General features: G+C 39.8%; 1 protein-coding gene across 1 annotated transcript in view; it reads left to right on the forward strand.

Moving 5' to 3' along the window:
- Window positions 1-22,004, forward strand: part of ADAMTS5 (ADAM metallopeptidase with thrombospondin type 1 motif 5) — a 40,945-nt gene extending 18,941 nt beyond the window's left edge. The window contains exons 3-8 of the mRNA XM_086462732.1: window positions 8,380-8,547; window positions 14,547-14,830; window positions 16,058-16,241; window positions 16,692-16,867; window positions 17,723-17,898; window positions 21,428-22,004. Of these exons, the coding sequence (XP_086318858.1) occupies window positions 8,380-8,547; window positions 14,547-14,830; window positions 16,058-16,241; window positions 16,692-16,867; window positions 17,723-17,898; window positions 21,428-22,004 (1,565 nt within the window). The remainder of the gene's footprint in view (window positions 1-8,379; window positions 8,548-14,546; window positions 14,831-16,057; window positions 16,242-16,691; window positions 16,868-17,722; window positions 17,899-21,427) is intronic.
- The last annotated feature ends 5,941 nt before the right edge of the window (window positions 22,005-27,945 follow it).

Genomic DNA, 27,945 nt, shown 5'->3' on the forward strand with positions numbered 1-27,945 from the left:
CATCATAACTTAAAACCAAATCTATAGAGGGTGAAATATCAGTTATCTCTACAACAGTAAGGGAATTGAGAATTAAACTGTTTTGCCTAATGTTTCAGAACAATCATTATCAAAAATTATTTTAGGGACACGGTTTAGTGGTGTACTTGGCAATGTTAGGTTTACAGCTGGAGTTGATGATCTTAAGGGTCTTTTCCAACATAAATGATTCAAAAAGAAGTCCACTTCAGCTATGTGTGCCTGAAGCCCCAGTCTTTCAGATTGCAGGGGAAAGAAGGGATTACATTCCTCCTTGGCAGGTAAATACTGCCGATATGATTGTGTAGTTTTTGTGCGGAAAGTAGTTCCACTGCAGAGGGGAAGGCAGAATTACCCAATAAACTGGCAGCAGGCAATGCAATTTTTACATTCTTGCACTATCTACTCTCCCAGGGTTCATTCATTTACCGTGAGCTGGCATGAATTATATTCTTCGTGAGTTACTCCGAGTTGGACAGATGTGAAATGGGTGTCACCATCTCCCACTTTTTCATTAAAATTAATATTTATCTTCTACTTGCCTCATTAATTAGCATAGAAGATCTAGCACGGGCCTCCAAGACCACATCTTTTTAAAGATTACTTGAGTCTATGTGAATACAGTAGTTTCTGATTGCCTAGTCTGCATTGCCTGCACAGAATCTTGCCTGCAAATTGTCTGTCTGACAGGGGTGATGTATCTGTGATCTGCCACAGAAGTCTGTTACAAGCCGTTTCAGCAGAAGTTTGTTTTGTGTAAAGTCTGCAGGACTGGTGTATGAATGTCTGATTGTGGCTTTTTTTTTTTTTTTATGTCTGCTCTTGAAAAGAAGCTGCACTTCAGACTATTGTTTCATTCAGTCTGAACAGAAATATTAAAAACTGCCTCTGAGATGGAGATTTAAAAGAGAGAGGGATTTTTTTTTTCTTTCATAAGAGATGGGTAGCAGTCAAAGAAAAGAAAACTGGAAGGAAAGTTCAAGTATGAAGAAAGAGGAATGGCCACTTTTGTAGTCTATGCATGGTTTTTGTAAGCTTGTGTAATTCAGAACACTTCTGTTTTCTTATAAAACTTTATTAATCGTTATCGCTTAGGTCCATAATTTTTTATGCAAAATTCCCATGACTTCAAGAGGATTTCTGAGTGATATCAAGTATGCAGTTCTTAACAAGGAGTCAAGTATTTGCACAAGTTAGAAAAACAGAACATGCAGAAAGAAATGGTTTTATTTTAAAAGAGTTACCACATGCAATCTTTGTTTAGCAAAGGAGAGAGCGAGAGGCTCATGCGGAAGGTATGGGCTGGTGATTAGACCAAGGAATCCTGATCCCGTGAGAGCCAGTGACTCACTGGGTAACCTTGGGCAAATCACTTGGCCTTCTTTTGTACCCCAGACATCCTCACTGAAAATTAGGTGAAAGGCATGACCTCACTGAAAAACACATGCTTCATCAGAGCTGAGCTTTTCTAAGAAAACAAATTACAATGCCTGCAGCATTTTTTAGCGTGCTGTGTCACTTTGCATGTGTCCTGTGGTCAAATTCGGTGCAAGAGCTGTACTTTGATATGCTGTTCAGTTCAAGCACTAGAGATCTGTGTATGTCCATAAACAAAGTTGGGGTTTTTTCCAGAAGAGCCACTACGATTTGTGTTTTAGCAAGAGCTGTGTTTTACTTGCTGTACCTTGGAGACTCTTTTTGTTTTCTTTATTCCTATGCTTGAGATACCAGCGGGAAAAAAATGAGATTAGAGTAATTTTTGCATGCTATTCACTCGGAGAACCTCTGCAGATAGTGTGGCAACATATTTTAAGAAAATGCAGAAATAGCCAAACTTCTATTTTGCTTCCCAGCGCTCCTGGGAAGAAAATAGCTGTAGTGCGATGTGCTTCACCACACATCCAACATAGCTCTGATGTGCTCCTGATTTACCTGCAGAGCTCTTTGTGTCCTGATATTTAGAGAGGATGTAGGTTCTAGCTGGCTTGTCATCATTGCTTTCAAGTGTTCCCACCTTATATTAGGAATATACGCTCCATTCCTACAAGCTATAGGAATTCTTTTTCAGTCCATTGAGGGTATTATTTTTGTCAGGCTGTAACAAGTTGTTGAGGTAGGGAAGCTTGCACAGTGCGAGGTCCGCTATCAGGAATGCAGACATTACAGGTGAACTGGGATCCAGGGGCTGATGACTGCTGTTGACTCCTTCATTTCTTGCTTCAGGATCTAAACAGACTGAGAGCTGTGGCAAGAGCCCCTAGCAGATGATGTTACAAAATATCCTAGGGTCCGAAGTCTGCAGGTTGCTTTCATACTGCTTTCCACAGTTTACTGATGTAGTCACACTTTGTCTCAGTTCGAGGGGAGAAGGAAGGCTGTGAGGAAAGGCTGTCAGTCCATTTAGGTGGTTAGTCTTTTTGCTGTTTGGGAAGGAACCAATTCACGAGACGGCTAGCTCCTCTTCACTTGCATGAGGGTAAACCCTGCCTCCTCGCCATCTGTTTCTTTTACCATTTTGTGCATTCCTACAGCATAACTTAAGTAAACACCATCCTGCTGGTAAAATTATATTGTGTCATTTTCACTCAGTGGGAACTGTCAACACCAGTAAGATGCTTCATTAAGTAGAAAACATCAGATGATCTACTAACCCATTCTCAATCAGTCATCTTTTTACACAGCTGCTGGGAGCTTTTTTTTTTTTTTAATTTTTCCAATAGCCTCGTTTGACGTTCATAGTAGTAAAAAATGGTGTGGTGCTAAAATTGGCATTGTTTTTAAGATTCATGTTCCTTAAGTCTTTGCTTTTGCCCAAAGCCTTCTCTGGAATTATACTTACATACAGAATCACTTGAAAGATCAGCTGTAACCTTTTCACTTTGGTTCTTATGAAAGGAAACGCCCCACTAGTAAATGCCAAGGACGACCCTAATGTCCTGAGTAATATGTGATAATGCAGCATGTTCATGCATGCAAGGTAGGGGGAGAGAGATACTTTTCAAGTAGGAAGGGAAATTTCCCTTCTTTAATTCTTGGATGCAAAATGACAAAGGGCGCAGGTGTAGAAGTACTTTTTGTTGTTCTCACTTCTTTGCTAAAAAGAGTATACGTCGGCTAGGTAGTATTTAGAGATTACAGATCACTGTGATATTTTTAATTTTGATTGTTTTTAATAAAATGCGGAAAAAGTTTTAAGAGTCATTGGAAGTTTGTCAAATGCTTTAATCTGTTTTAAATCTGGTCAGAATGCCTTACAAGGCAAAGTTAGGACAGAGAGAGATTTAGGTTGTGATAAGAATTAGGAATTTTAGTTCCATAAAATTCTTTGAAAGTTGCATTTGCAGTGTTTGGCAAGCATGCATACAAACTGGCAAATTGGTATAACTGGCAAATCAGTGTGGAGAGCTAGAGTCCCTATACTTAGTGCTATAAACAGCTATTATCCTCACTAGCATCACTGGTGGCTAATTTAGAAGCTCAAATACTGACAATCAGAATTATACATTTTGGAAATTATTCACTACTTACTACTTCTTTCCTTGTCATGATTCTTTTAAAATTATTTTTGAAAAAATTAAAAATAACAAGAGAGATTCACAAATACTTTGGGAAGCTTCTCCTCAAAAAGCTGAAGTCTGCCAAGTAAGTGACTTCGTTCTCATCATGCTTTAGAACAATGGCCTGATTTAATATGACAAAGTAGACACTGTTAATGAGGTATGTCCTCATTTCACCCCATTTGTCACTGGAAAGTATAGAAGTTATGGTGCACTCTAATTAAAAGTGTAGCCAGTAGCTTGACAGTTTCCAGAAGATGACCCTGTTTCAGTTTCCTGTGCTTTTGCCAAAGGATTTTGGCATGAAATGTTCTGTAGGTAGTCTAAGATGAAGTTGCTTAGAAATTGCACTACAGGAGTAGCCGGGGATGAAAAATGCACGTGGTGAAGACAAAGAGGTCTTTCCAAAGCCAGGGCTGATGAAGTTGGTGCAAGGAGGAACATACACACACAAAAACTGTGTTAAAAGAATGTCATAGGTAGCAGAGAAACTCAGAGGTGTCCAAGTTGCACATTCAGAAGCATCAGCCTTAATGCGGCTTGTGCATATCTGCACTGTATTAAGTCTTTTATTATGTGCTCATGTGGGATGTCTGTCACATAGGATGAACAAAGTTTTGAAAGGTGACATACAGTTATGCGAGAAAAGGATTCGTATAGAGAGCTAAGTTGTATCTTACATGGGTGGAGTATTGCAGAGCAGTATCAGAGGGTGTTAAGGTTAAGAAACTTGAATTCTGCCCTACAAGACTGAATCCTTCATATCACAGAGTTTTGGGTAGTTCTGAATGGTGCTATAAAATGTTGAGCACTGGAAAATTAAGTTCTCAAATTGCTGGTTTGCACCCAACTGTTACTCGTATCCTACACTGAAGATGAGTTGTGTGCCGTTTGAGGTTATTCAGACAAAATTTTTAGAACCATTCTCCAGCTTTTTTTATTCACCAAGAGCAGCGTAGTACCAAGTCCAATGATTTAGAAATGAAACCTCGTTTTCCATTGGCAGAACCTCATTATCTTACTTCACAAGCATGCTGCAGCGAACTAATTTCTTGCAGTGTTACAACTATGAGCAGTCTTGGGATATTAAATATAAAAGCGTTCTTTCTGCAACCTTTAAGCATACAAGTTGTCTCAGAGGAGATTGCTATGGTGAGGCTTAGGTCTAACCAGCATGGTGTTTTCTTGCTTGCTGGGCTAATTTTTTGCAAATATTTCTGTTCAATTGATTGGTAGTAGATGCATATTCAAGTGCACAGATTTCAGGACATGGTTTAGTGGGCATGGTGGTGTTGGGTAGACGGTTGGACTTGATGATCTTAGAGGTCTCTTCCAACCTTACAATTCTGTGATTCTATGATTCAAGTAAGATATAAGAAACTGGCTGAAACTCCGGAGCAGCTCTGCAAAGCAGAGTGTGTACAGTCCTGATTTAAGTGGGAAGGTGCACCACATATTGAGGGGTCTGTCAACGAAAGACAGAGGATAGGCCTAAAGCCCTCTCTGGTAAATGTTTGCTTAAGGTAGCAGAACACTGGTGAAATATGCTACAAGGCGTTACTTAATGTCAGCAGAAAATGGTTCTAGTTATATTACTACTAGGCATGTATTGAGGCTCATTAACCTGTCAACTCTGCTCATAGTTCTCAGACACGAGGTGTGACCTGGTGCCATTCAGTGCGTTAACATGAATACAAGCTTAGCGATAGCACTGTATAGAATGGCAGCCAAAAATAACATCATCTTTGCGTTTCCTGAAGACACTCGTTGTTGGCGTCTAAGACTTTGGCAAAGTCAGAGATAGTCCTCGTTGGCACAGTAGCTGCTGACTCACTAAACGCTTAGCCTGTGACGCTTCCACAGAATTTGCTCTATAGGTTAGAAGTGATGCACTGATTATTTGGTTACTCTGTCAGAGAAATAAGCCTGTTTGAAATAATAATTTTACTAGTGAATTATTTTGCTCAACACCAGCATTTGGCTTAAATAGAACAAAGATGCTGTCATCTCTTCAGAGCAAGTATTTATATAGTGCTATATCAGGTTGAAACTTGACATCTACCTACTGATACTAAGCCATGTCTCAGTGCAGAATACAAATAGAATTATCTGGCCCATATATAGTAAGTATTGCCAAAGGAAAGTGGTTTTACCTATCAGAAAAACCCGAGCCCAAATCTTGCATATAAAATGCCCCAGTAATTGGACATGCCTTCAGTATGAAAGTTTGATTCATTATGTTTTTGCAGCGATGTGCTTGTGATACAGCATTGGAATAGCAATTAGCAACAGAAATAACAGGGAAAGGAGTATTAACTCTCATCAGTGTTAACCTAGGTTCCTTGAATAAATTCCTACCAGCATTTATAATACTACAGGGACTTTTATTCAAATAGTAGCTGAATTTGAATGAAGTTGATAAATGTGTGCACATCAGGGGAAAAGAGAAAAAAAGAGAAATGCCCTCTTCATTCTCCTTCCCACCTCCACTCCAGTGGGGATTCAGTAGCTGCAGGAGACAGACTGGCTGTTCTCAGTCATCACTGGTACAACTAGAAGTGATAGATCAAGGTCCTCTTGTCACTTTTCCTGTAGCTCCATCCTTAGGTCAGCATGTGGGTAAGGCTGCCAGATGATACCTTTGCTTCTTTCACAGGACAGAAACCCTGATTTCTGATCTCCTGCAGCCTTAACAGACTTCTGGTCAGATAGCTACTTTCCTTATCTCAGATACAGCTCAGCAGTGAGTGCTGCCTCCTCTTTCCTCTTGGCTTCTCCTCCAAAGCAGATGAAAACAATGTAACAGCAAGTTTATATAAGGCGAATAGATAAAATTTGATGATTTTCTTCTTTTCCAGCCTGTACTGCAGGTATGATTATTGATACTACTATTGTCATGCCCATTACTGTCTTCTGGATATCAGACTACGATATCCTGCCATCAGTGTCCCTACTTGTGTCACCTTGCAGCTACTCTGCAGCAGTTATAGCAAAACATGAAGCTGATGATACATAGGCGGCTTTTAGTTATTGCAGAATAATACAGTGTGTCTCTTCAGCTGCTATTTGAGACATCAGGTTTATTTCTCTGCAGTGGCTTTGTTGGGTGGTCTTTGTCCTTATCATTAAAGCACTCTTGGTGGAGCCCTGGATGTCTGATTAATCATCTACTGGCCTAGGTTGAAGACTGTGAGGGTTCAGGCTTGAGCTCCCTGCAACTTTGCTTCCCATTCAGTCTTCTACTTCTCGGATAGTAAGTTGGCTGTGAAATCATCCAGTGTGGGCATGTAAATTAAAGTCAGACCTGATGTTTACAGAGGGAACAAAGTGTGTTGCCTGCAATCTATTATTGTTGCCCAGAGACTAGAGATAATGGGGATCAGTGGTCTACAGAAAGGGTTGCTATTGCATTTACAAGAGCTCATCTAGCACTGGGCTGAACTCCCCTGGACATTAAGGATTTTTGCAAGTTCTGTCATGTGCTGCTTTGCGTGCACATTGTTTTGTGTTTGGAGGACAGAGTGCACCCTCACCAAGTTTGCTGGTGACACAAAACTGGGAGGAGTGGCTGACACACCAGAGGGCTGTGCTGCCATTCAGCGAGACCTGGACAGGCTGGAGAGCTGGGGCAGAGGAACCTAATGAGGTTCAACAAGGGTAAGTGTAGGGTCCTGCACATGAGGAGGAATAACCCCACGCACCAGTACAGGGTGGGGGTTGACGTGTTGGAGAGGAGCTCTGTGGGGAAGGACCTGGGAGTTGTGGTAGACAGCGACTTGACCACAAGCCAGCAACGTGCCCTTGTGGCCAAGAAGGCCAATGGTGTCCTGGGATGCATGAAGAAGAGTGTGGCCAGCAGGTCGAGGGAGGTTCTCCTCCTCCTCTACTCTGCCTTGGTGAGGCCACATCTGGAGTTCTGTGTCGAGTTCTGGGCCCCTCAGTTCAAGAGAGACAAGGAGCTACTGGAGAGAGTCCTGTGGAGGGCTATGAACATGATTAGGGGACCAGAGCAACTGTCCTGTGAGGGAAGGCTGAGAGACCTGGGGCTGTTTCGCCTAGAGAAGAGTAGGCTGAGAGGGGACCTTATCAATGCTTATAAATGTCTTAAAGGGCAGGTGTCAAAAGGATGGGGCCAGGCTCTTTTCAGTGATAGGACAAGAGGCAACGGGCACAAACTGGAGCACAGGAAGTTCCACCTGAACATGAGGAAAAACTTCTTTACTCTGAGGGTGACAGAGCACTGGGACAGGCTGCCCAGGGAGGCTGTGGAGTCTCCTTCCCTGGAGATACTCAAAACTCGCCTGGATGCAGTCCTGTGCAACCTGCTGTAGGTGAACCTGCTTTAGCAGGGGGGTTGGATGAGATGATCTCCAGAGGTCCCTTCCAACCCCTACCATCCTGTGATTCTGTGATATTGTAGCACCTTTCTAGACTGTTGCAGAACATCTTTACAGAGTAAAGTATTAGTCTTTCTTGCGGAAGATGATTTGAAAAACAGTGAGAGCTAAATTGTTGACTAATATAGATGGGTACAGTACACTTTAGTCTTCATCAGGTTTCAGTTAACACAGTTCGATGACAGGTCAGCTGATGGCATTACTTCCTTGCTATATGTAATGGTGTAAACTGTCACAGCTTTTTTGTGTTCAAGAAGAGATCCACATTTCAAGTGGCCTGCTTTGGGCTGCTGTTTAAAATTTGAGAATGAATTATACTATCCATTTTACCCTTGACTGTGAGCTCTAGCTGGTAAATTCTGTTGCAGATAGTCATATAATTTTATTTATTTGTTTCATTTCTATAGGGCACTTGCTTGGGCTTTCCCATGATGACTCTAAATTTTGTGAGGAGAACTTTGGTTCCATGGAAGATAAGCGCCTGATGTCCTCCATTCTGACTAGCATTGATGCTTCAAAACCCTGGTCCAAATGCACATCAGCAACTATAACGGAATTTTTCGATGATGGTCATGGTATGTGTTATCACACCTTGTGTCAGCTACTTGTTAGTTTTTACTATGATCTGGTTTTTAAATAAGAACATTTTATACCAGCTTGTTCGTTCCGTGCTCATCTTCAGGACTATCTTGGAAGTGCTTGCAAAACAAGGCAAAGGTCTAAAAGGCTGGCAGAGTCTTAGCCTCCTTTTGCATGGTTCAACTGCAAGAGAAAAGAAAAAGTTGATGGAGCGTGTGTTGGCAATAATTTGCTTTGAAATGTGGAGAGGTTTTTTTTTAAAAGCATGAAATTAGTCTTGTCTTCCCTAATGCCACTGATACAAGCTCAGAGAGTACTTTAAACAGAGGACACAACAAAATGGCTTTTTTCTCACAGAAATTAAAATGGGTGATATAGCCTACTTAGTGTTAGACTACAGATGTGAGCAGAATGTATGCGTTCCTGTTACCATTAATTGCATTTATTATGTTTATAATGCCATTATATTTATTGAGTTTGTAATGTCATTGTATTTATTATGTTTATGTAGAGGGTCTGTAAGCAAGAATTAAGACTCCTCTGTTCTGTATACGATAAAATATTATTTCTGCCCCAGGAGCTTACCTTCCAAATCATGTAATTAATATTTGTTAAATATGTCATTTAGCCTTTGGAGAATAACTGCAAAACTTTCATTTTCCAAAAGTAGTAATAAAAAAGCATAGTCTTTAGTCTTTAATGAATTTTAAAGTCTTCATTGTGCTCCCAAAGCAACTGCAGTTCTTAAACAAACCATTCAAATTCCAAAATGTTGAGATAAAAATGACATAATTGAGTGAATGGATCAAGTTGTTATGGTAACTGAAATACTTATGGATAAAAAGTATGGTATGCCTGCTGAATGTAAAGGGTTTTTTGCTTTTAAATATTTTGTTGGCTAATTTTGATGTGCTCTGAAATATTTTCTCCTGATTTCCTCTATTAGAGAATGACTTCATTTTTTCTCTCAATTTTATTAAATCCATTAATCTGTACTGTCCTGGTTTATGGTCCATATTGCTCTGGCATTGACTTAATATTACCAAGTTAATTTCCACATGTGAAGAGAACTTTCCTCTTTGAGTTTAGTTACTGAGGTACAGTGCAGTTCACTGGGGTGAACAAAAGGGACCTCTCTTGCCATCTGTGAATGACCTCTTAGGGAGCACAAGGCACTCTGAACTATGTTGCATTTTCTATTTCCTCTCCTGCTGCAGGCGAGTAGAAAGGTTGTTCTCATTTTTTCCCTTTTTTCGTGACCTGACTTCTTCTCATTACTATGCATCCAGCTATCTACTTTCTGCAACAGTAAAGAAAACAAAGAGAGCATTTATCCCACGCACCTCACCGTTGGCTTATTTGCAGCTGGAGGGATGCTTGAAATTTGGACCTTTATTCATGAGCTGGACACAGTTTCAATGTGGAAGTTAAGGGGGGCTGTAACAGTGAGTCCTACAGGCCTAAGAATATAACTCTGCCAGGGTTTTTTTTCAGTAAAAGTAGGTGGGAGCTTTACACCCTTCAGAGCTGCATTATGGTCTCCTTGTTCTTCATGAGTGCTGACTTTCTGTACAAGAAGTTTGGCAGTCCTCAACTGTTGACAGTTTTCACAAAGTCATGTATTCTTTGCTGCATGTAAAGGACTTAGGATCTGTCAGTCTGTTAATGGGTGGGTTGGGATACGTTGCCCTTTCTAATACTGATGAGTGGTTATCAATCAGGCATGTAGTCTCAAAGAGTTATCAGTATTGTGAAATAATTAATAGAAAATTTGAACCTCTCATCATAGAGGTCCATAGTCCTCTGGGAGTTAATTTTATTACTGATGCTGTTGGTGTGATCTCAAATATAGAATGTTTAGGGTATCTCTTTTCTTGGTGATCAGGCCTTCAGAGACTTTTTCTGTTGAAGTTTGTAATTTTTCAGTTATTTATTTTAAATCAAAGATTTGTCTTAACAGAACACAAACACTATCTATGAAGTAAAAATGGAAGTCAATTATTTAAATTGCAGTTTCTTCATATTATTGTGCTGAAAGGGCATGCGTTATTTTAGGAAGGGAACTTCTGGTTTTATTTTCTTCTTCCAGCCAGTGAATGAATCCATAGCTCCATAATTCCCATTTGTAATGTATGCTGAGTATACCAGAAGCCACAGAGTCCTCGTAGAATATGTGTCTGCTTTTCTGGTTGTGTTTTTTTTTTTTTCCCCTTAGCTGAGGCAGATGTACTGCCATATAGTTGCAATGTTTTCCCTCCCTTTTTGTTTTCAAGAAGGAGCTCCCCTGCAATCTTCCCATAGAAAGAAGACAATCCTCTCTCTCACGTGCTGCTGGGCAGAGGAAAAAAACCCTTAACCATTCAGGTGTAATTTTGAGCAGTGCTGAAGGCATAATGTAGATAAGGAAGGCACAGAGTAGCAGTTGCAGCAAAAGAATACAGATATTCACATACCAGGCTTTCTTTTAGGCTGTTTTTGATGGATTTTGTACAGTCACAGGAAGCTTATGTGGGAAACACTGAACAAGAGAAGACTTTTGCATCCTCTGATAGGCAGCATAAGCAGTTTGCACTGGGCGTTTGGTCTGAATAGGCATGAGCTTATGCATTGTGACAAAGGGCGTGGCAGCATTGGTGTGAGGAAATAAAGTGCTTCATCTGCTTCTCCTTATGGGTAAGCATTATGAAATGTGAATGAAGTCCAGAAGTTTGAATCTGTGAGCAGTATTCTATTACAAAAGAACAATGTCTTATCTAAGCTTTTAAGTTTACCACATAGATTTAGATATTCACCCCTTACTGCTGTAACAGAAAACATCAGTCTTGACTCTAATTCCTTAACGTCACTTCGTCAAGTACTGATGTTCCTGTTTTTCTAAATTTGGAAAGTGAGGTTGGGGAGCAGACTCTTATAAAATGTAGGTATTTACTATGTAGGTAACTACTCCTAAACTGGGTATTTAAGTTCCCATCGTAGTGCAGAGGAGTCTAATCAATGGCATCAGTGGTTTAACTGATCTCATCGGTTGCATTAGTGGTGCTGAATTACACCACAAACTCGTTTGCCTGAGTAGTGAAACACCTGACAGCTGACTGAGTTGCAGACACCAGCATTACATACAGTTAAAGTCAGCTAAATAAATCCCAACATAAATGTCTCGTCCAAGGTCAACCAGGTGGTCTGGAGAGGATCAAGGTGCTGATTCCCTGTCTCCTGAGGCCCACTCTGAGAACTATAAACATCATTGTTGTGATACCACCATTTGGTTTACACTCATGAGATGAGATGACCCCAGACAGCAGTTTGACATTTAGGAAGAAAAGGCTCAGTTAGTGTCCAGAAAACAAGGACATTTATTTCTATCTGGTTTTAGCCAACCCTCCCCTAAGATACTAATTGCCTTTATTGTCATGCCAGCCACTAGGCTGCGGAATGATTGCTTGCGATTTATTGTGTTTAGTCAGAGTGCTCAGTGCTCTGTGCAACCTGAAACAAGGACCATTTCTATTTTAATTAATTTATATCCTGGTTATCTGCTTCCTGCACAGATCTTATTCTGCCTTTTTTTTCCAAGATGTATTACACATAACATTGAGGAGACATAATGAGATGGCTTAATTAACACTGTCATCAGCCAACAATGTTGCTCTGTTTCAGAGCACGCAGATGTTCTTTGGTACTCGGGACAAAAAGTAGGAGTAGCGGTATATACATGCTCTGTATGTTGCAATGTAATGTAGTGAATTGAAGCCCTCTCTGACTTCTCAACCAGAGGTCCCAGGGCAAACCATTCTCTAACTTCTTAACTCTGTCTTCTCTGATCATTACAAGTAGGAGGTTGGACCAACTGGTGGTAAAAACACCTGCACTTCATTGCAACCTGTCTAAACGTGGACACTGCTACTATCTATAAATGTGAAGACTTTTTTTTCCCCCTGTCTGGAGTCTTTAGGGGCCTTTGCTATCTTCAGTTTTGAATTTATCATGTTAGATCAGCTGGAATACCTCACTTTATAGAAATTATATGTGTTTTCTCAGAGCAGTATTGGTTAAGGAGGAGTTTGGATCTCATACCCCTGTGTTCTGGAGGGGAAAAAGTGCTATATTTGCTATGTAAGTTTGTGAAACCTGTTATTCACACGTGAAAGGTATTCAAATAGGTGTTAACTAAAATGATTGACAGATACAGGGATGTGACTTTTTTTTCTTTTTTTCTCTAAATTTTTATTTGCAGTCATGTCAGTCATGGTAGATCTCCGTAATGGGCAGCAGTGTTTGTCCTGGTGAAATTAAGTGTTATTATGATGTTTTAAAATACTGAATAACAGTTCCACTTGGGAATTCAATAAACTGCAGTATATATACCATAGTAGTGTATACTACTGAACGTTGACATGCTAGTGCCTTCCCACCACTGCCCTAACACTGTAGTGGCTTACTGCCTCATCACAAGGTATATGAAGTAGGACTTCAGCTGTTATTTGCTTTATAAGGTATATTTTCGACAGCAATTTTTGCCAATTATGTCCTTTTCAGAAACTCCAGAAAAAAAATCTGTGCTTCCTCACTCCTCACCATGTCTCTAATATTTTACACTACAACAGGCTTTGAACACTAGGGTGCTTTTAATTAACTTTATCTCATGGCACTCAGCTCATCAGTTAGCATTGGCACACCTTGTCTGCATTAAAAAAGTCAGCCTATTCCAGATTAAAGATAAGGCTAGGGTAAATCAGGGTCAGTAAAGGGAAAATGGATCAGGTTTAACAAGACAGAGAGTTTTTTGGTAGAAAGTGGTGATGCAGAAAGAATTTTTGGCTGATTCGGCTTAGTCTTTAGAGGAAAAAAAGATCAGTTGCAGTAAAGTGTGTGTTTGGGAGGGAAAACCCAAGACATTGAGAGATGGAGTATTTGGTTTGTTTAAATTCACTGCCATAGCTTGAAATTCTATTCCATTTTGTCTAAATAGTGAAGTTTTTATAGATAGCCTTTTTTCGCCCGTGATCCAACTGAAGAATAGTGGTGTAAGTTCCAAAGTGAGGTAAATTGTGGTCAGTTGTTTTGGCCAAGGATAAGTGAAGCTTGCCCAGACGACGTATCCCTTTCATGAAGTGTAAAAGAGGTTACACTGAATAAATAGTTCTGCGTGTCAACAAGTGAGGTTTTCGATAGTAAAAAAAATATATCGATATATCCTCTAGAACCTAAATGTGAATATTTGTTTTTAGAGTGTGCCAGACAAGTCTTGACCTCTGTAATGTATCTCAAAACACATATACAATTCTTTATGTTTATGCTACTTTTTTCTTTTCTTTCTGTTATCTATGTATTTTTGTATAAAACAGATAGCCCTCTTCAAACTAATTCCAGCCGAGTATCATTCCTTACAAGGAAAGCCCAGCCTAGATTTACCACCAACATGAGGTTTGATGTGCAGCTCGTATTTTTCCTTTGGTCTGTTGGGATTTTTCCTTTTTTTTTTTTTTTTTTCTTTTTATTTCAAGTGTCTCATTGGCTACATGTCTGGGTTTTATGTTTTTTCTGGCATTTCTTTAGAAGCATCACCATTTATGATGTTCTGTCTCAAAATTCAAATGACAACTTTACTTACTTTGCTGTAAATGACAACTTTGCTTACTTTGCTGTGAGTCTTGATAATTCCTTAAATCACAAGCTGATAGAGTGGAATGTGTTCAGAGTCAATTCAAATAAAGGAAACCAGGAGGAAAGGGCAAGCGGACCCAAGTCAAACTCATTTACACACTCACATTCGAAACAGGCAGCTTGACACCTGGTACGCTGCTGGGTGAGAACACAGTTGCAATAGTATGACCTTGTCCAAAACCTGATGACACCTCAGAGTCTTTCTGTTCACATCAGCATCCTTTGAATGGGGTTCACTGTCATTATCGGTCTGCCTAACGTGAATGACAGATTTGCAGCACTGCAGAGAAAACTAGGAAATGAGTAATAGCAGGTTGGTTTGCTCTTTTAGGTAACTGTTTGCTGGACCAACCGAGAAAGCAGATCCTGGGCCCCGAGGAGCTTCCGGGACAAACCTATGATGCCATTCGTCAGTGCAAACTGGCTTTTGGACCGGAATACACAGTGTGTCCCGGTATGGATGTTTGCTCTCGCCTCTGGTGTGCAGTTGTGCGCCAAGGTCAGATGGTTTGTCTGACTAAGAAGCTGCCTGCTGTGGAGGGAACACCATGTGGAAAAGGGAGGATCTGCCTCCAGGGAAAATGTGTTGACAAAACCAAGAAGAAATACTACTCAGTAAGTTACCAGCTGTGACCCTAGGGAATTTTAGAAGGCATGATTCTCCAAGTTGATGATTTTTGTGGGAGTGAAAGGGACTTTATGGAAGTCAGATTGAAAGCTGCCTTATTTTTTAGCATGTAATTGGAGTGTTATTGGTGAGGGCTATAGGAAAAACTCTGCTGAGTTTCAGGAAGCATGTTTTCTTCTTGAAGTATGAAAACCTTCATTCCTGGAAAATGGGGAGCATCCCTTCAGAGCAGAGGATTTGCCCATTCCGTAGGTCAGGTCTCAGGACATATGGAAAGATTGTCAAGGATCTATTCTTAGCTTTCTGACTTCTTGGCAATGGACTGTGAGGTAAATTAAATCTGTACATTCAATTTACAGCCCTCTTCTGAAAGACCCCAAGGCCCTAACTCTGGTGAAGAGAAAGGTGGATGAAGTTCATCCAGAATATAGTTTGTGGAGCAGAAAAGTTTGTACCTCCAGTGACACTGTCCCCTCTGTCGTTTTATACATCTGAAGAGTCCCCAAGCTCATGAGAACTGTCAACTTCACAGTTCAGATACTTCTAAATTTACTGGGTAAACAATAGCACTGCCCCTTCTGTTATACCCACAGAAGAGGTATGGACTTGCAGAGCTTTGTGAAGATACTTGCCAATTATGAGAGTCATTCATATCAAGCTACAGCCCTTGTAACACCCATTATATACTTCTACATGCTGTTGCCATACTCTTTCTAGATAGCAAATTTAGCAGAGTTGCAAACTATATCTGACAACTCCATCTCTTGCCACATACCTACACAGCATAATAATTGCATTTAATTAATCATAGATTAGACTTATGAACATATTCTGGGAGCTGAATCCCTTGAAGCTAGTTTAAGGAGCCGTGTTCATAGGAATAACAAAAAATAAGAGAGCAGCACATGAGACTATGGGTGCTATTTCTGGTGCATGGGTGTCTCCCCATGAAACAGGCTGAAGGCAGCTGTGCAGAGCAAGGCCTGATACTGCCTCTGCATACACAGTGCCAAATGAGATGTCATCAGTTTGCAGATAAAAGACAGAAATTAACTCTGCTGGGAGAAGGAAGGTTCCTATGACCTGTTACCCCTGATTAAAATGACCAAGGAATCACCTTCGATGAAGGAAAACATTAGCAGTGTCTTTGAGATGTAGCACCTTTATTCGCACTTGGATGATGTCCTTACCTCCCACTGTTCCATGTATTTCAGGCTTCAAGCCATGGTAACTGGGGGTCCTGGGGACCTTGGGGACAGTGCTCCCGTACCTGTGGTGGAGGAGTTCAGTTTGCTTATCGTCACTGCAATAACCCAGCTCCTAGAAACAACGGCCGGTACTGCACTGGCAAGAGGGCCATCTACCGCTCCTGCAACGTCACACCCTGCCCAGCAAACGGTAAGTGCTTTCATTGCAAAGTGCCTTCATGCTCCAGCCTCTATGTTCATAGATAGTAAAAATTTAACGTCAGCTGTGAAAGGAAACCACAAAGGTCCGTTGTAGTTTCTCCAAAATGTATTTACAAAGGCAAGACATTCATCATTAATACAATAACGTAATTCTTCCCCCATCCCCACCCTGACGCCATACAGAAAGGACACTTAAATGAAAAGAAATTTCAGTCCTGGAAAATGAACCGTAATGCAAGCTTTAGTCCTTTAATGCTTATTATGTCATGGGAAGATTTCCAAGCTAAAACAGTTGAAGGATTTTAAGCCAGTTCTAAGTAAAGAGGTGAAGTGACATAACTTTAAAATTATGTAAAAAAGAAATCGGAATAATAGATGTGCATAATGATTTTTGCAGTGTGGTCTGAAATAGTCACTAATGATGTGAATAATTCTACAGCTAAATCTTTTCGACAAGAGCAGTGTGAAGCAAGGAATGGCTATCAGTCTGACGCAAAGGGTGTCAAGACATTTGTTGAATGGGTCCCCAAGTACGCTGGAGTGCTTCCCGGAGATGTTTGCAAGCTCACCTGCCGCGCCAAAGGAACTGGCTATTATGTGGTATTTTCTCAGAAGGTAATGGCATCTCCAATCATGATTTCATGCTCCAGTTTAGAAGTGTAGGGTATCTTAGAAATCTTTCCCTACAACAAGGGAAAATAAGTTAATCATGTGATTCAAAGATTTAACTGTGTGATTTAGATTTAATGGTTTGATCCACTGGTTATACATTAGGACCAGAACTGGCCTCTAAAATGAGGTAAGTTTTTCCACATCTCAATATGTGGATTCATGAAAAATATGGGCCTCGTAGTGCACTCCGCACTAGTTTGTTTTCAGTAGTGGATAAAGAGGTCTCTGCCTGAAGAATCACCTGTCATTGTGGGGTTTTGTGGAGGAGAAAGAGTACTATCAGTAAAAGAGCAAGTTTTACCCTGAATTATGTTAAGGGAGTCCAGAGTGACTCTTACAGAGTCAATTAATATAGAATAATTAGCCAATTAGTATAGATGTGACTTGCAGTCAGCTTGTTGTATCAGATGCACTTCAAACTGAAATGTCTCCCATGCTTATACTTGCAATTTTCTGCCTCTAAATGTTACGAAGGTAACATTTAGATGTAGATAGCTCGAATGCAAGGCTATCTACAGGTACAGTTATTGTTTTATTAATAAGCTGTGAGATCATCAGTAAAGCCAGGGTCATTTTAGTGTCTTAGAGTGGAGTTATCTGTCATTGCTTTCAGCCCTTTGCTAAATTTCATCTGCTTTTGTGCTGGGAACGTTAAGAGAAACTCAGTCTGGTCTGTCAGAGTAGGCACTCCATTCTGAGTAGGTGACATAAGTAAGTAACCAGGTTTTTCCAGTCAGATTTAGAAAAGCAAATCTTTTGCAAGGGAGTTATAACTAACGGGGTCATTTGATTGCCTAGGTAACTGATGGTACTGAATGTCGACCATACAGTAATTCAGTCTGTGTCCGGGGAAAATGCATCCGAACTGGTTGCGATGGCATCATCGGTTCCAAGCTCCAGTATGACAAATGCGGGGTGTGTGGAGGAGACAATTCCAGCTGCACAAAAGTCATGGGAACCTTTACCAAAAAGAGGTATTGATCTTGACTAATAGTAAATGTATCCTGTTGTGCAAATAATAACTCTGATATATGCTTGCTTTTTTTTCTGTCTCTAAATACAATTTACTTTCATACGAAGATTGAGCAAAAAAGTACATTGCCTGTACGTTACTGCACTTTCCAGATATTTACAGCTGGCCTCTTAACATTACCCCGAAACTGGCAAATAATCAACTGCCAAAACCCTGTAGCCAGTTCATTTCTGACACAAAATGCCAGCAATACAGGTGAGCACCCCATTAATATGAAGCCTGCCAAGAATAAGGCACCAGCACCTTGTGCTACTTGCTAATCTTGCTGTGTCAGATGGCTTGTGGTTTCTAGAGGAGAGAGGAAAGGGGAAGAGAGGAGTGAATCTGAAAGTTGTTGGGTTCAGAATAATCTGGCTATCTCTGAAACGCTGCGTTTCCCAGATGATGCTGTGTTAGCAATGTGTTTCATCTCATCTAACTTTGAAAGACAATGAGGACATCCCACCTGAGTTAGTGACACAGATGCCTTGTGTAGTTAGCGGAGAGAAGCAGACAGCATTAGAGCATAGCTGTAAAAGTTTTCCTTAATAGCTGGGAGGGATTATACCCTAAAAATACCTTTTCACACTGCTGAGTATATGTGGAACTTAGATGACTGGATGAGATGTCAGAAGTAAACATCGGCTTAAGCATGGCATTTGCTATATCACTTCATGTCCATTGGCATAATATCGATCACCAGATGGATTTTTTTTTAAGTCAAAATATTTATAGCAGTTCTCCGTAAGACATTTTTCCATCAGAGTTCAGCTTTTAACTGTAATGAAACTTATAAGAAGTAAAATAAAAGGAACCACCCGCATGGTTTTCCCTGACCACATTGAGGGCAGCAGTAAGCTTTGTACTGAGATACCAATGACAAGTAAGTCTGCTTTCTGTCTGAACTCATTTCCCTCCCTCTTGAAGTGTTAAGATTCATAGCAAAATAAGGATTTTTAATTTTCATTTGTATAGATTCCAAGGTCTCAAAGGACTGCTGTAACAATCTGTGCTTAGCAACTTTCAGTTGACAATTTCTACTCAGTATCTGTGACTGCATTAGCGTACCATCTTTTAAAATATACATAAACTTGATTTTGTTTTATATCTTCCAAATTCTTACGTAGCATATTGAAAGCTAACAGAAGTTGAAATCTGACTCCTGAAATGACCTTTTATTTTCTATACATTTCGTCTGATTAATAGCAGTCAAAAATGGCTTTGAGAGTGAATTTATTCTAAAAATAAACATAACTGATCTTCTTCCTGGTAAGCCAATGATTACTCACCTAGGGATGCCAAAACACCTCTGCCAAAAAGTATGACTTTCCATCCAATTTAGTAATCGTATAAACCACATCTTTTCCAATTTGTAAATATTGAAATGTCTGGGATGTCTAAATGAAGAAGACAGTGTGAGATATACTTAATGTGTTTCAGTAATGACCCTTGTGCTGGAATGCAGGCTCCAGCAAAAATGTTAAAGGGACTCCATGAATTTCAGTGAGGCCAATTTTGTAGCATAGACACATTTGGAAATGGAGAGATTCTGTTATAATTATTCTTGTGAAGTTACCATCTTACTCCTCAAATCATGCCTTTAACTGAAATGAGACTGGTCAGAGAGTAAAATATTAATTCAACCTCAATGCATTCAAAAAGTTGCCCCATTTAGAAAGTAACAGTCAACCTGTAAATAACAAGTCTGTCCTAACTTGATTTTGATTGAATTTTGGAGTGACGAGGGTTTATTTTTTTACTGGAAATACTGTTTGAGGCTATTCCCTTATGTAAGTATTGACTTTACAATAAACCCCTCATTAAAATAGTGAAATCTTAATTGTCTGTAAACTGTTTTTACATATGAAAGGGCAGTGGCTGTAGTAAAATTATCTTTCCTCCACTGACAAAAAGCAGCTCCTGCGCTGCTGTCCATTATAATCCAAACTGTAGCAATCTCTACATTAAATGTACAGGGAAACTATTACAATGTACAAAGGGAAACTAGTATTTCCCATTGCAGACAATTGCCATAACAACATTTGTTTGTACTTTTTTCTTTTAAAGTAGTCAAAACCTGATCTTCTGGAAAACTTGCTTCCTAAGAACTTTTTTAAAAGTAAAGCCAGATTGTCAGAAGTTGGGAAAGAGAAGGATTAAGGCTGCACGTGCTGCTTTGTGCACATGGAGTGTTACAGTTCTTTGTGCAGACAACTTGAATTCTCCAACATTGCTTTAAGTTTTTGGACAAGTGATTTTGTAACTTTAATTACATGTTTTAACAGAATTATTTTGGCAACTGCTACGTAAAAATATTTGTGCAGGGCTGTAAAGCAGAGTCCACACCCCTCCCCCCTGGCATGTTTTTCGCACCATATTCCTTCGGCTTTATGGAGGTGCTAAATCAATAGAGTTTTAGTCATTGTCCCAGAACTGCTGGAAATAGCAGGGGAATAGCACAAGCGTTTAATCTGTAGTCTGTGCAGTCTCTACTTGTGCAGCCAAAAATTCTAAAAATTAGCAGTTTGTTCTTTAAAAAATCCCAAAGAAGACCCCTTCACTTTTATATATTTTAAGTATATTTTCTCATTGCTTTTTTCCTAGAAGTTTGAGCACTAAACTTCTCAGATATGAGATACTTGCAGAATGGTTTTGTCACAGATTTAGAAATGAAAATACATGTCTTCAAAGTCCAGCTGGTAGCTGTAGTCTTTAGATTTTTTCTATGTATCAGTAAAGTTAAAATAAATGTCATACTTGAGATAGCGATAAGTTCCAGCACACTTGCAGGTTCTGAATGCTTGTCACTTTCAGTAGAAGAGTTAAACATCTTTTTCTAATCGTGAATTAAGATACTACATAAGTAGCAAAAAAGGGGACTCTGTGATGGTACAAATTAAACGTTCGGGTGCACTTCATATCAGGCACTTGACAATTAATCTTTGGCTTTATGAATTTCAAAGTAAACAAATTTTTTCTCAGTGATCAAGATTATTTTTACATGTTCCCAAGGTACCTCTGCCCAGCTGTTACTCTGCTCATGCTTTACTTAATCATCATTATAGCAATGACAGCAAGAAACAGCTGTAACCAATGCATATCTCATTATCTTTTCCTTGGCAGGCAAAGCATGCATCGTGTTTCATATCTCCCACCCTTTGCCGAAGTATATACGCTATCTATTATTTTTCATTCCTCTTGTATCTGACTCACGTAAGATCATTACTAAAGCTAAAGATTAAGCAATTTGAAATAAGTGCAGTAGAAATTTCTTCAGAACATGAAGAACGATACAGTAGACAAACAGTGGAACCTGGTGAAGTTAATCTTGGATGAGCCTCAAGCCAGATGAGTTCAGGGCCTGAACTAAAATGAAGCAAGGTGTGTCATGCCAGTGACTTCATTAGGCATTGCAGTAAGACCTGAGGCTTATTTCACACTAGCTACTAAATACTCTTTTTTTTTTTTTTTTTTTTTTCCCCTTCATTCAGCAAGGGCTACACAGATGTAGTGAAAATCCCAGAAGGGGCGACCCACATCAAAGTTCGGCAGTTCAAGACTAAGGACCAGAGCAGGTTCACTGCCTACCTGGCCCTGAAAAAGAAAAACGGTGAGTACCTTGTCAATGGAAAATACATGATCTCCACTTCAGAAACAATCATTGACATCAACGGGACTGTCATGAACTACAGCGGCTGGAGTCACAAAGATGATTTCTTGCACGCAATGGGACACTCTGCCACAAAAGAGGTTCTTATTGTGCAGATACTTGCGACTGATCCAACTCAACCAGTGGATGTCCGCTATAGTTTCTTCGTGCCAAAGAAGCAAGGGCAAATGACTAACTCTGTCACCAGCAGCGGCAGCAGCAGCAGCAGCAAAGTTACTCCACAGCTCACGCAACCCCGCTGGGTTACGGGGCCGTGGCTTTCTTGTTCTCGAACGTGCAACACAGGATGGCACACCAGGACTGTCCAGTGCAAAGACGGGCATGGAAAATTAGCTAAGGGATGTCTTCTCTCTCAGAGACCATCAGCATTTAAACAGTGCTTGTTGAAAAAGTGTTAACCTGTGGTTCTGATCTTCTTTAAAAGAGGTTTGAATAAGCCATTGTTGACATACTGGTATTAGGTCTGCCCAGACAGAGAGAAGCAAAGGCTTCAATGTACTTACATACAGTCTCAAATTATGGGCAGAATCTGCCTATTTGGACCAAATGAAGATGTGCACTGCTTTAAATAATAGTAGGGTGATCTTAATATGTCAAAAAAACCTAAGCATTAAAGTTGTTTTAAGCCCTCTGTGTCTGCAAAAATTTATAAAATAAAATAATGCAAAAAGAAGAAAAACTAGTGAATGGAGGATCCTGGGATATTTGAAGGTTGCAGAATCATCTCCCCTTTTTGACCTACCTCTAATACAGTATGTCCTTAGAAAACGTCACATGTACCCATGATACCACAGTAGCTTATTTTATGCTGTTTTGTAAATATCTTTCATTTGGTATGTCACTTTATATCACTTGGTTCTATTAAAATATCAAAAGACAAACTACATAAGCAAAGTGATTGACCAAAGTATATCTGCAGCCCTCATGGACTTGGTCCATTCTTCAGAAAGGGCTGCAGATGTTTTACTGGAAAATGAGGAGCTTGCTGCTGGTTTTAAAAAGTAGTACCTTTTGGTTTTGACAAAAGGAATCATTTTCGTGCTAGGAATTTCCTGACAGCAGATCATTATTCTATGACAAATACTGTGTTTCCATGAAGAATCTCAGAAGGAGCATTGCAGCAGCTTGCAGACCAGGGATCCCCACGTGTGTGTTGCTCAAATACCAGCACCATCAGCGACTCCTCACCACGTGTGTATCAGACACACACAGAAGGAGGATTTGGCTGCTAGAAGGAATTTGTGCACACTTTGCTTGTAAACCTTCCACTAGTTCCAGCTCGGGGTCCTTGTTATTGATGAACGATAGCTGCTAGCTTCTTTCCATAAAACAGAGGCATACTGTATTTTGTAGAAAGTAGTTAGAGAACCAAAAATTACAGGTAAGATAATCAAGTGTCTTCTAACTCAGATATTCTGAGGCTGTGTTCAACTGCTTTCTCTGTTATTTTCTCTATGGCTTCCACCTTGAATCTAACAATGTGTAATGTACCTACATCTTCTGAAGAGGCTATAAAGGTCAAAAAACACAGCAAGCAGTTAGTATTTTATCACTGTTTTGTCCATCGTGTCTAACTCTGGTATTCATCTTACCAGCAAAAGTTTGTAACTATTTGTCTTTTTTGATTGTTTTGTGTGTGTTTTGGGGTTTTTTAAAGCTATAGAAGGCATTCGTGTTTTGTATATCTACCACATTTGGGAGGAAGAGGGGTCACCAGGAAGTCTAACCACATCAGGATGTGGAGGACTTGCCCAATATCAATAAGACTGTTTCCACAGTACAGGCAGTAGCTGGTAATAGTTGTCATTGGCAGCAACTTCTGAATCCCATTATTGTCTGGTAGAAGTTCTGTTGACCGAGGACGGGCATTTCACCTTACGCAGGTGGTGGCCTGACAGCAGCCCTGTTAAAATTGCTTCCTTTTATATCAGCTGGCTTTGAATTAAGCCCTAGGATGACAGGTACCAAAAGAAATGGTTATAATATGCTGATGCAAATAGAATCCCATCTGTCTTTTATTCCTTCGCTCATCCACACAGGAGAGTATGAGACTGCAGGAGGATTTTCAGACAAGCCTCACAGCTGTAAGTCAGTGGTACTCGAGCACTGAAATACCCCAGGCCTTTCTGAAAATCCCAGTCATGAAATCAGTAGAGAGAACTTGTTGGCGTGCATAGCAAGAAGGGCAGGTCTCACTCCAGGCTGACACAAACATGTTTTTGCAACTGTGGCATGTTTGTATGAACTCTTAGAAAGCATGTGATGATTTCGAAACAGCATAGAATTGCTACATCTGCAAGTGTGAAACCTGGAGAAGTATCTGTTTTTGTACCCTGTTCTAAATAAACAGTAGTAGGGGCAGGGCTGCCTCCTCTGTCAAAAGGAATTACCAACGAATGTTACTAGTCATCTTCAGCTTTCAGAAATGGTGTGGCCTGCTTTTTAGGAGTAGTCCTATGCAAAACTTTGGATCTTGAGGAAAATTCCCCACTTAATCTCTGATCCCACCCTAAGAACTGAGATCAAGGCTCTGAATATTTGCAGTGTTCTGGAAAGTGAAGATTTATGCCTTCTCTACCTATTAACATAAGATCACTTTGAAGTGTCTTATTTTCCTTTCAAGTATCTATTTTTTATACTTATATATGTATTACACATGTTCTGGAACCTCTCAAAAAAGTTCATAACAAATAGAAACCATCATGAGAGGAAAAATAAAGAGACTTAATGTGTCTCAGCATAGACTTAACATTTGTCTCTGCATACAGCTGCTGTATTAAGTGACATTTGTTTTTCCTGTGTTTTATCATAATAGAGACAGAATGTGCAAGTATTTGTGTTTGCATCACAGTAATAATTTATTATATATTCAACAGGATGAGTAAAGTTTTTGGATGCTGTTCAGGCTCCAGAAGAGTAATACCATACGCGGGTATAAATTTAAAGCTTCCTTAGATCAAGAGTATCTTTTTCGTAGAGTTTATTTATAAAAAATAAATAAGTACGAGAACAAACCACTATAGTGATTTTTCCCTTTTCGCTGGTGTAGTAATGAAGCAGATTAACGTACAAAAAAAAGCAGTTGCCTTGATATGGTGAGAGGGCAAAGGAGACAGACCAAGGAAGCAACCCTGAAAGTGTCAGACAAACTAGGTCAGCCTGCTCTAGTTGACGCTTGCTTTTTAGCTTTTCTGTGTAATCAGACTCCGATTCCAAACCTTGCTTTTGTCAGCCATAGCTAGTTCATGCAGCTGATGAATGAAAAGTTGGTGCAAGGTATGGGACTGTGTCATTTCAGCTTCTGTTCTCAACGAAATTCCTTGTCTCTCACACTGTTATGTCATTGTTTACATTATTACTGAGCATTGCCAAACAGGGTTCATAAAACGCACCTAGGGGATAGAAACTGGAGTATTGCTCTTTGCATCGAAATCGGCAATCTTCAGTGTTAAATTCACTGCTGACTTTTTGGGACACATCTCCAGTGCCCTTGGGTGGAGCTGGACCCCTAAGCATCAGTGATTTTTAGAGCATCTGCTTCTCAAATAAGACATTCTCGCTAGGAAAAAGCCTATCATCTTTGGTTTGGCTGTATGCAAGAAATAAAATGTAGCTGCCCTCCTGTGGAAACAGTTTTATCACAAGGGGGAGAGGGAATAATCTTGTGGATTAATCACAATTGTAAAAAAAAAAAAAAAAAAAAAAAAAGCAACACAGCACTGAAAAAAATAAAATAATTTATTGTTTTTACAACTGGTATGTGAACGGATGTAATGAATTTATTTATTCTTATTTAACAAAAATACCAATTGTGCAAATTCTATATTTAAAATGTTTTGCTATCGTATCTGTTTCTCTCCTTTTCGCTTTCTTTTAATTTATGCTTCAAATTTATGTTGAAAGTATGCCTTGTGGGTTTACATAATGTATGGCACTGGTTATTTTTTGTATGTTTTTATTTAGGAAGCTTTCTGCATGAAACAGGAGTATATGTGTATACATGTGTGCACACTGTATAGATGTATATTCTTTTTCTGCTGCCATCTTTTTCTTAGAGAAGTTGTAGATTTTTAATTTTGTGACACCTCATGCTCAAAGCTCCTTGTTACACTTCACTTTGAAAACCTCTCACCTAACAAGTCGTAAAGGTCTGTGGACCAAAAAAAACCACCCCAGACCAGCTCCTGAAGGAGTGGCTTTGCACAGGCACGTGCGGTTCCTGCTGCAAGCCTCAGTGAGTTACCACCGAAGCTGGTAGGAGACTTAACCTTTGCTTCAGTGGGAGCAAGTGCTGGCTTGTGGTAGATGGGAGTCCTCTATGTGTGAATGAAGTTTCTCTGAGTTGTCAGGGTGGCAAATGAGCCTTCTCTCATGCAGCTTCTTATGTTTAAGTTTCTACAGAGAAACTCTTCCATGCCTCTTTCAAAATACAGCTGAAACAATGTATGATTTGGTTTATGAAGACTGAGCCATTAAAAAAAGCTACTTTTTCAATCTTTCCACCTTTTATATGCATATATAAATATGTATATATGGCTATAAAAAGTCAAAAGCCCAATTTGGAAGACTTTGCAATGTTTTACTTCATTGTATTCTAGCTCTTTGCACCACATCAGGCAGAGTTAGACACAAAAAAGCCAGCAAAGCATGCGTTCCCAGTGTTCCCTTGAAAATAACAGTATCTGTTTGCTTCCACTTTTCATCCAGTCCAACTGCTGTTGAACTCAAGGGAATTTTTATTGGCCCAGCGAAGGAAAAAAATGCAATACAGACAAACCTACAGCTTTTCCACAGTCACTTATTTCACAATACAAATTACTTCTGTAGCCACTTCACCATAAGAGCAGTACTACACACTGCAAATAATCTACTTCGGACTGTTGGAAGTTACCTTGCTTATCAGTGCCCACATTCACACAAGCTGAATTCCAGCTCAGCCTCTCTGCCCAGTGCCTGCTGCCATCCAGGCACTCCCGAGGACCCAGAGCCAGCCACACGGCTTTAGGTGAAATTGCGATGGCCAGTGGGTGGTGCCTCCTCAGTTAAGACCCACTCCAAAATGCCAGGAAATTACTATAAGCCTTGACTTTGACAATCTTTAGGGGTGGCTTTAAACAGGATTTGTAAGGATGAAGTGTTAATAATTGTGAGCAATTCAGCAATATGTTCAGGTGGGTGTCTCTCCTTGTGCTAATGAATGCTGTGCTGTCCTTTGTCACTGAGGAAGATGGAGCCTATGCCAAGAGCCAAAATTAGATTCTCTGAGCATGGGCTGCCATTTTCAGGAAAAAGTTGCTGGTTTGGAGGCGTTTGTTCCTTTTTTTTAATTAAGTGATTATATTGTTGCCAGAGTGCATCACTGCATTCATACTTGTCATTGGTAAGATTTCTAAAAGGGTTTTTTAGCATGGGTATGCTGATACTAGCTTGTATAGTAAAGCTAGTTCTTCTTTCGAGTAAGGTTGCAAATGTAGATATTTCTGGGTTACCCCATTTTACCAGTAATGACTCTTAACATAAAAGAAATTGTCAGGTCCTCAGCTGGCACTACAAAATGTACCTTTGGCGTTTAGAAGATTTTATTACATGTGCAAGGTTTCAGTGATAGCGTATAAAATTTGAAATGCCCCAAACGTATTATCAGTCTTCCATGTGAGTGGTGTAAGAGCTTCTCTCCAGCCACACTGTACCAAACGTCTCGATACTGTCCCGCTGCTCTGCACACTGCAGCGTTGCAGGTCAAAAACAAAACTCACAATGTCGTTTGCCCTGAAAGTTGGCTGTGGAGGCTCACGGTCACTGTAAGGACTCTAAAATCATTTCCATGTGCATCAGCCTTGCACAGTTCATGTTGAAACCCATACATGGGTACACGTAGAACTTAGCTGTGGCTAAATGCAAATGCGTAATTTTGTGTGTGCATGTGTATACTTGTGTATATCTAAACACATACATGTACATATATACACAAATGAGTATTTGGGTCTCCATTACTCCCACTTACATGGCAAAATAATTACCCCGGTTTTAAGTTATACCTGTATAAATTCAGAGTAACTTCATTACATATCATTTGACTTTGCAGGAGCTGCTTCACACTTATACCACTTTAAGTGACAGCATAATTTGTCTTTTAATTTATAGGAACTGGTTTACACAATTTATCATATGAACTGTGAAATTTTCAGATAGTTTAGCATATGAAACTTACTCATTGAGAGTCAAGTATATATGCATTCTTAAAATCCCGTCAGATACAGGAAATAATACACTGAATTCAAGTAAGTTGGAGCAGCGTAATACTCCTGTATAGCAATATATCCATTTACTTTCTATTGC

This window comes from Leptosomus discolor, chromosome 1, assembly GCF_034619465.1.
Source record: "Leptosomus discolor isolate bLepDis1 chromosome 1, bLepDis1.hap2, whole genome shotgun sequence".
NCBI classification, from domain to species: Eukaryota; Metazoa; Chordata; class Aves; order Leptosomiformes; family Leptosomidae; genus Leptosomus; species Leptosomus discolor.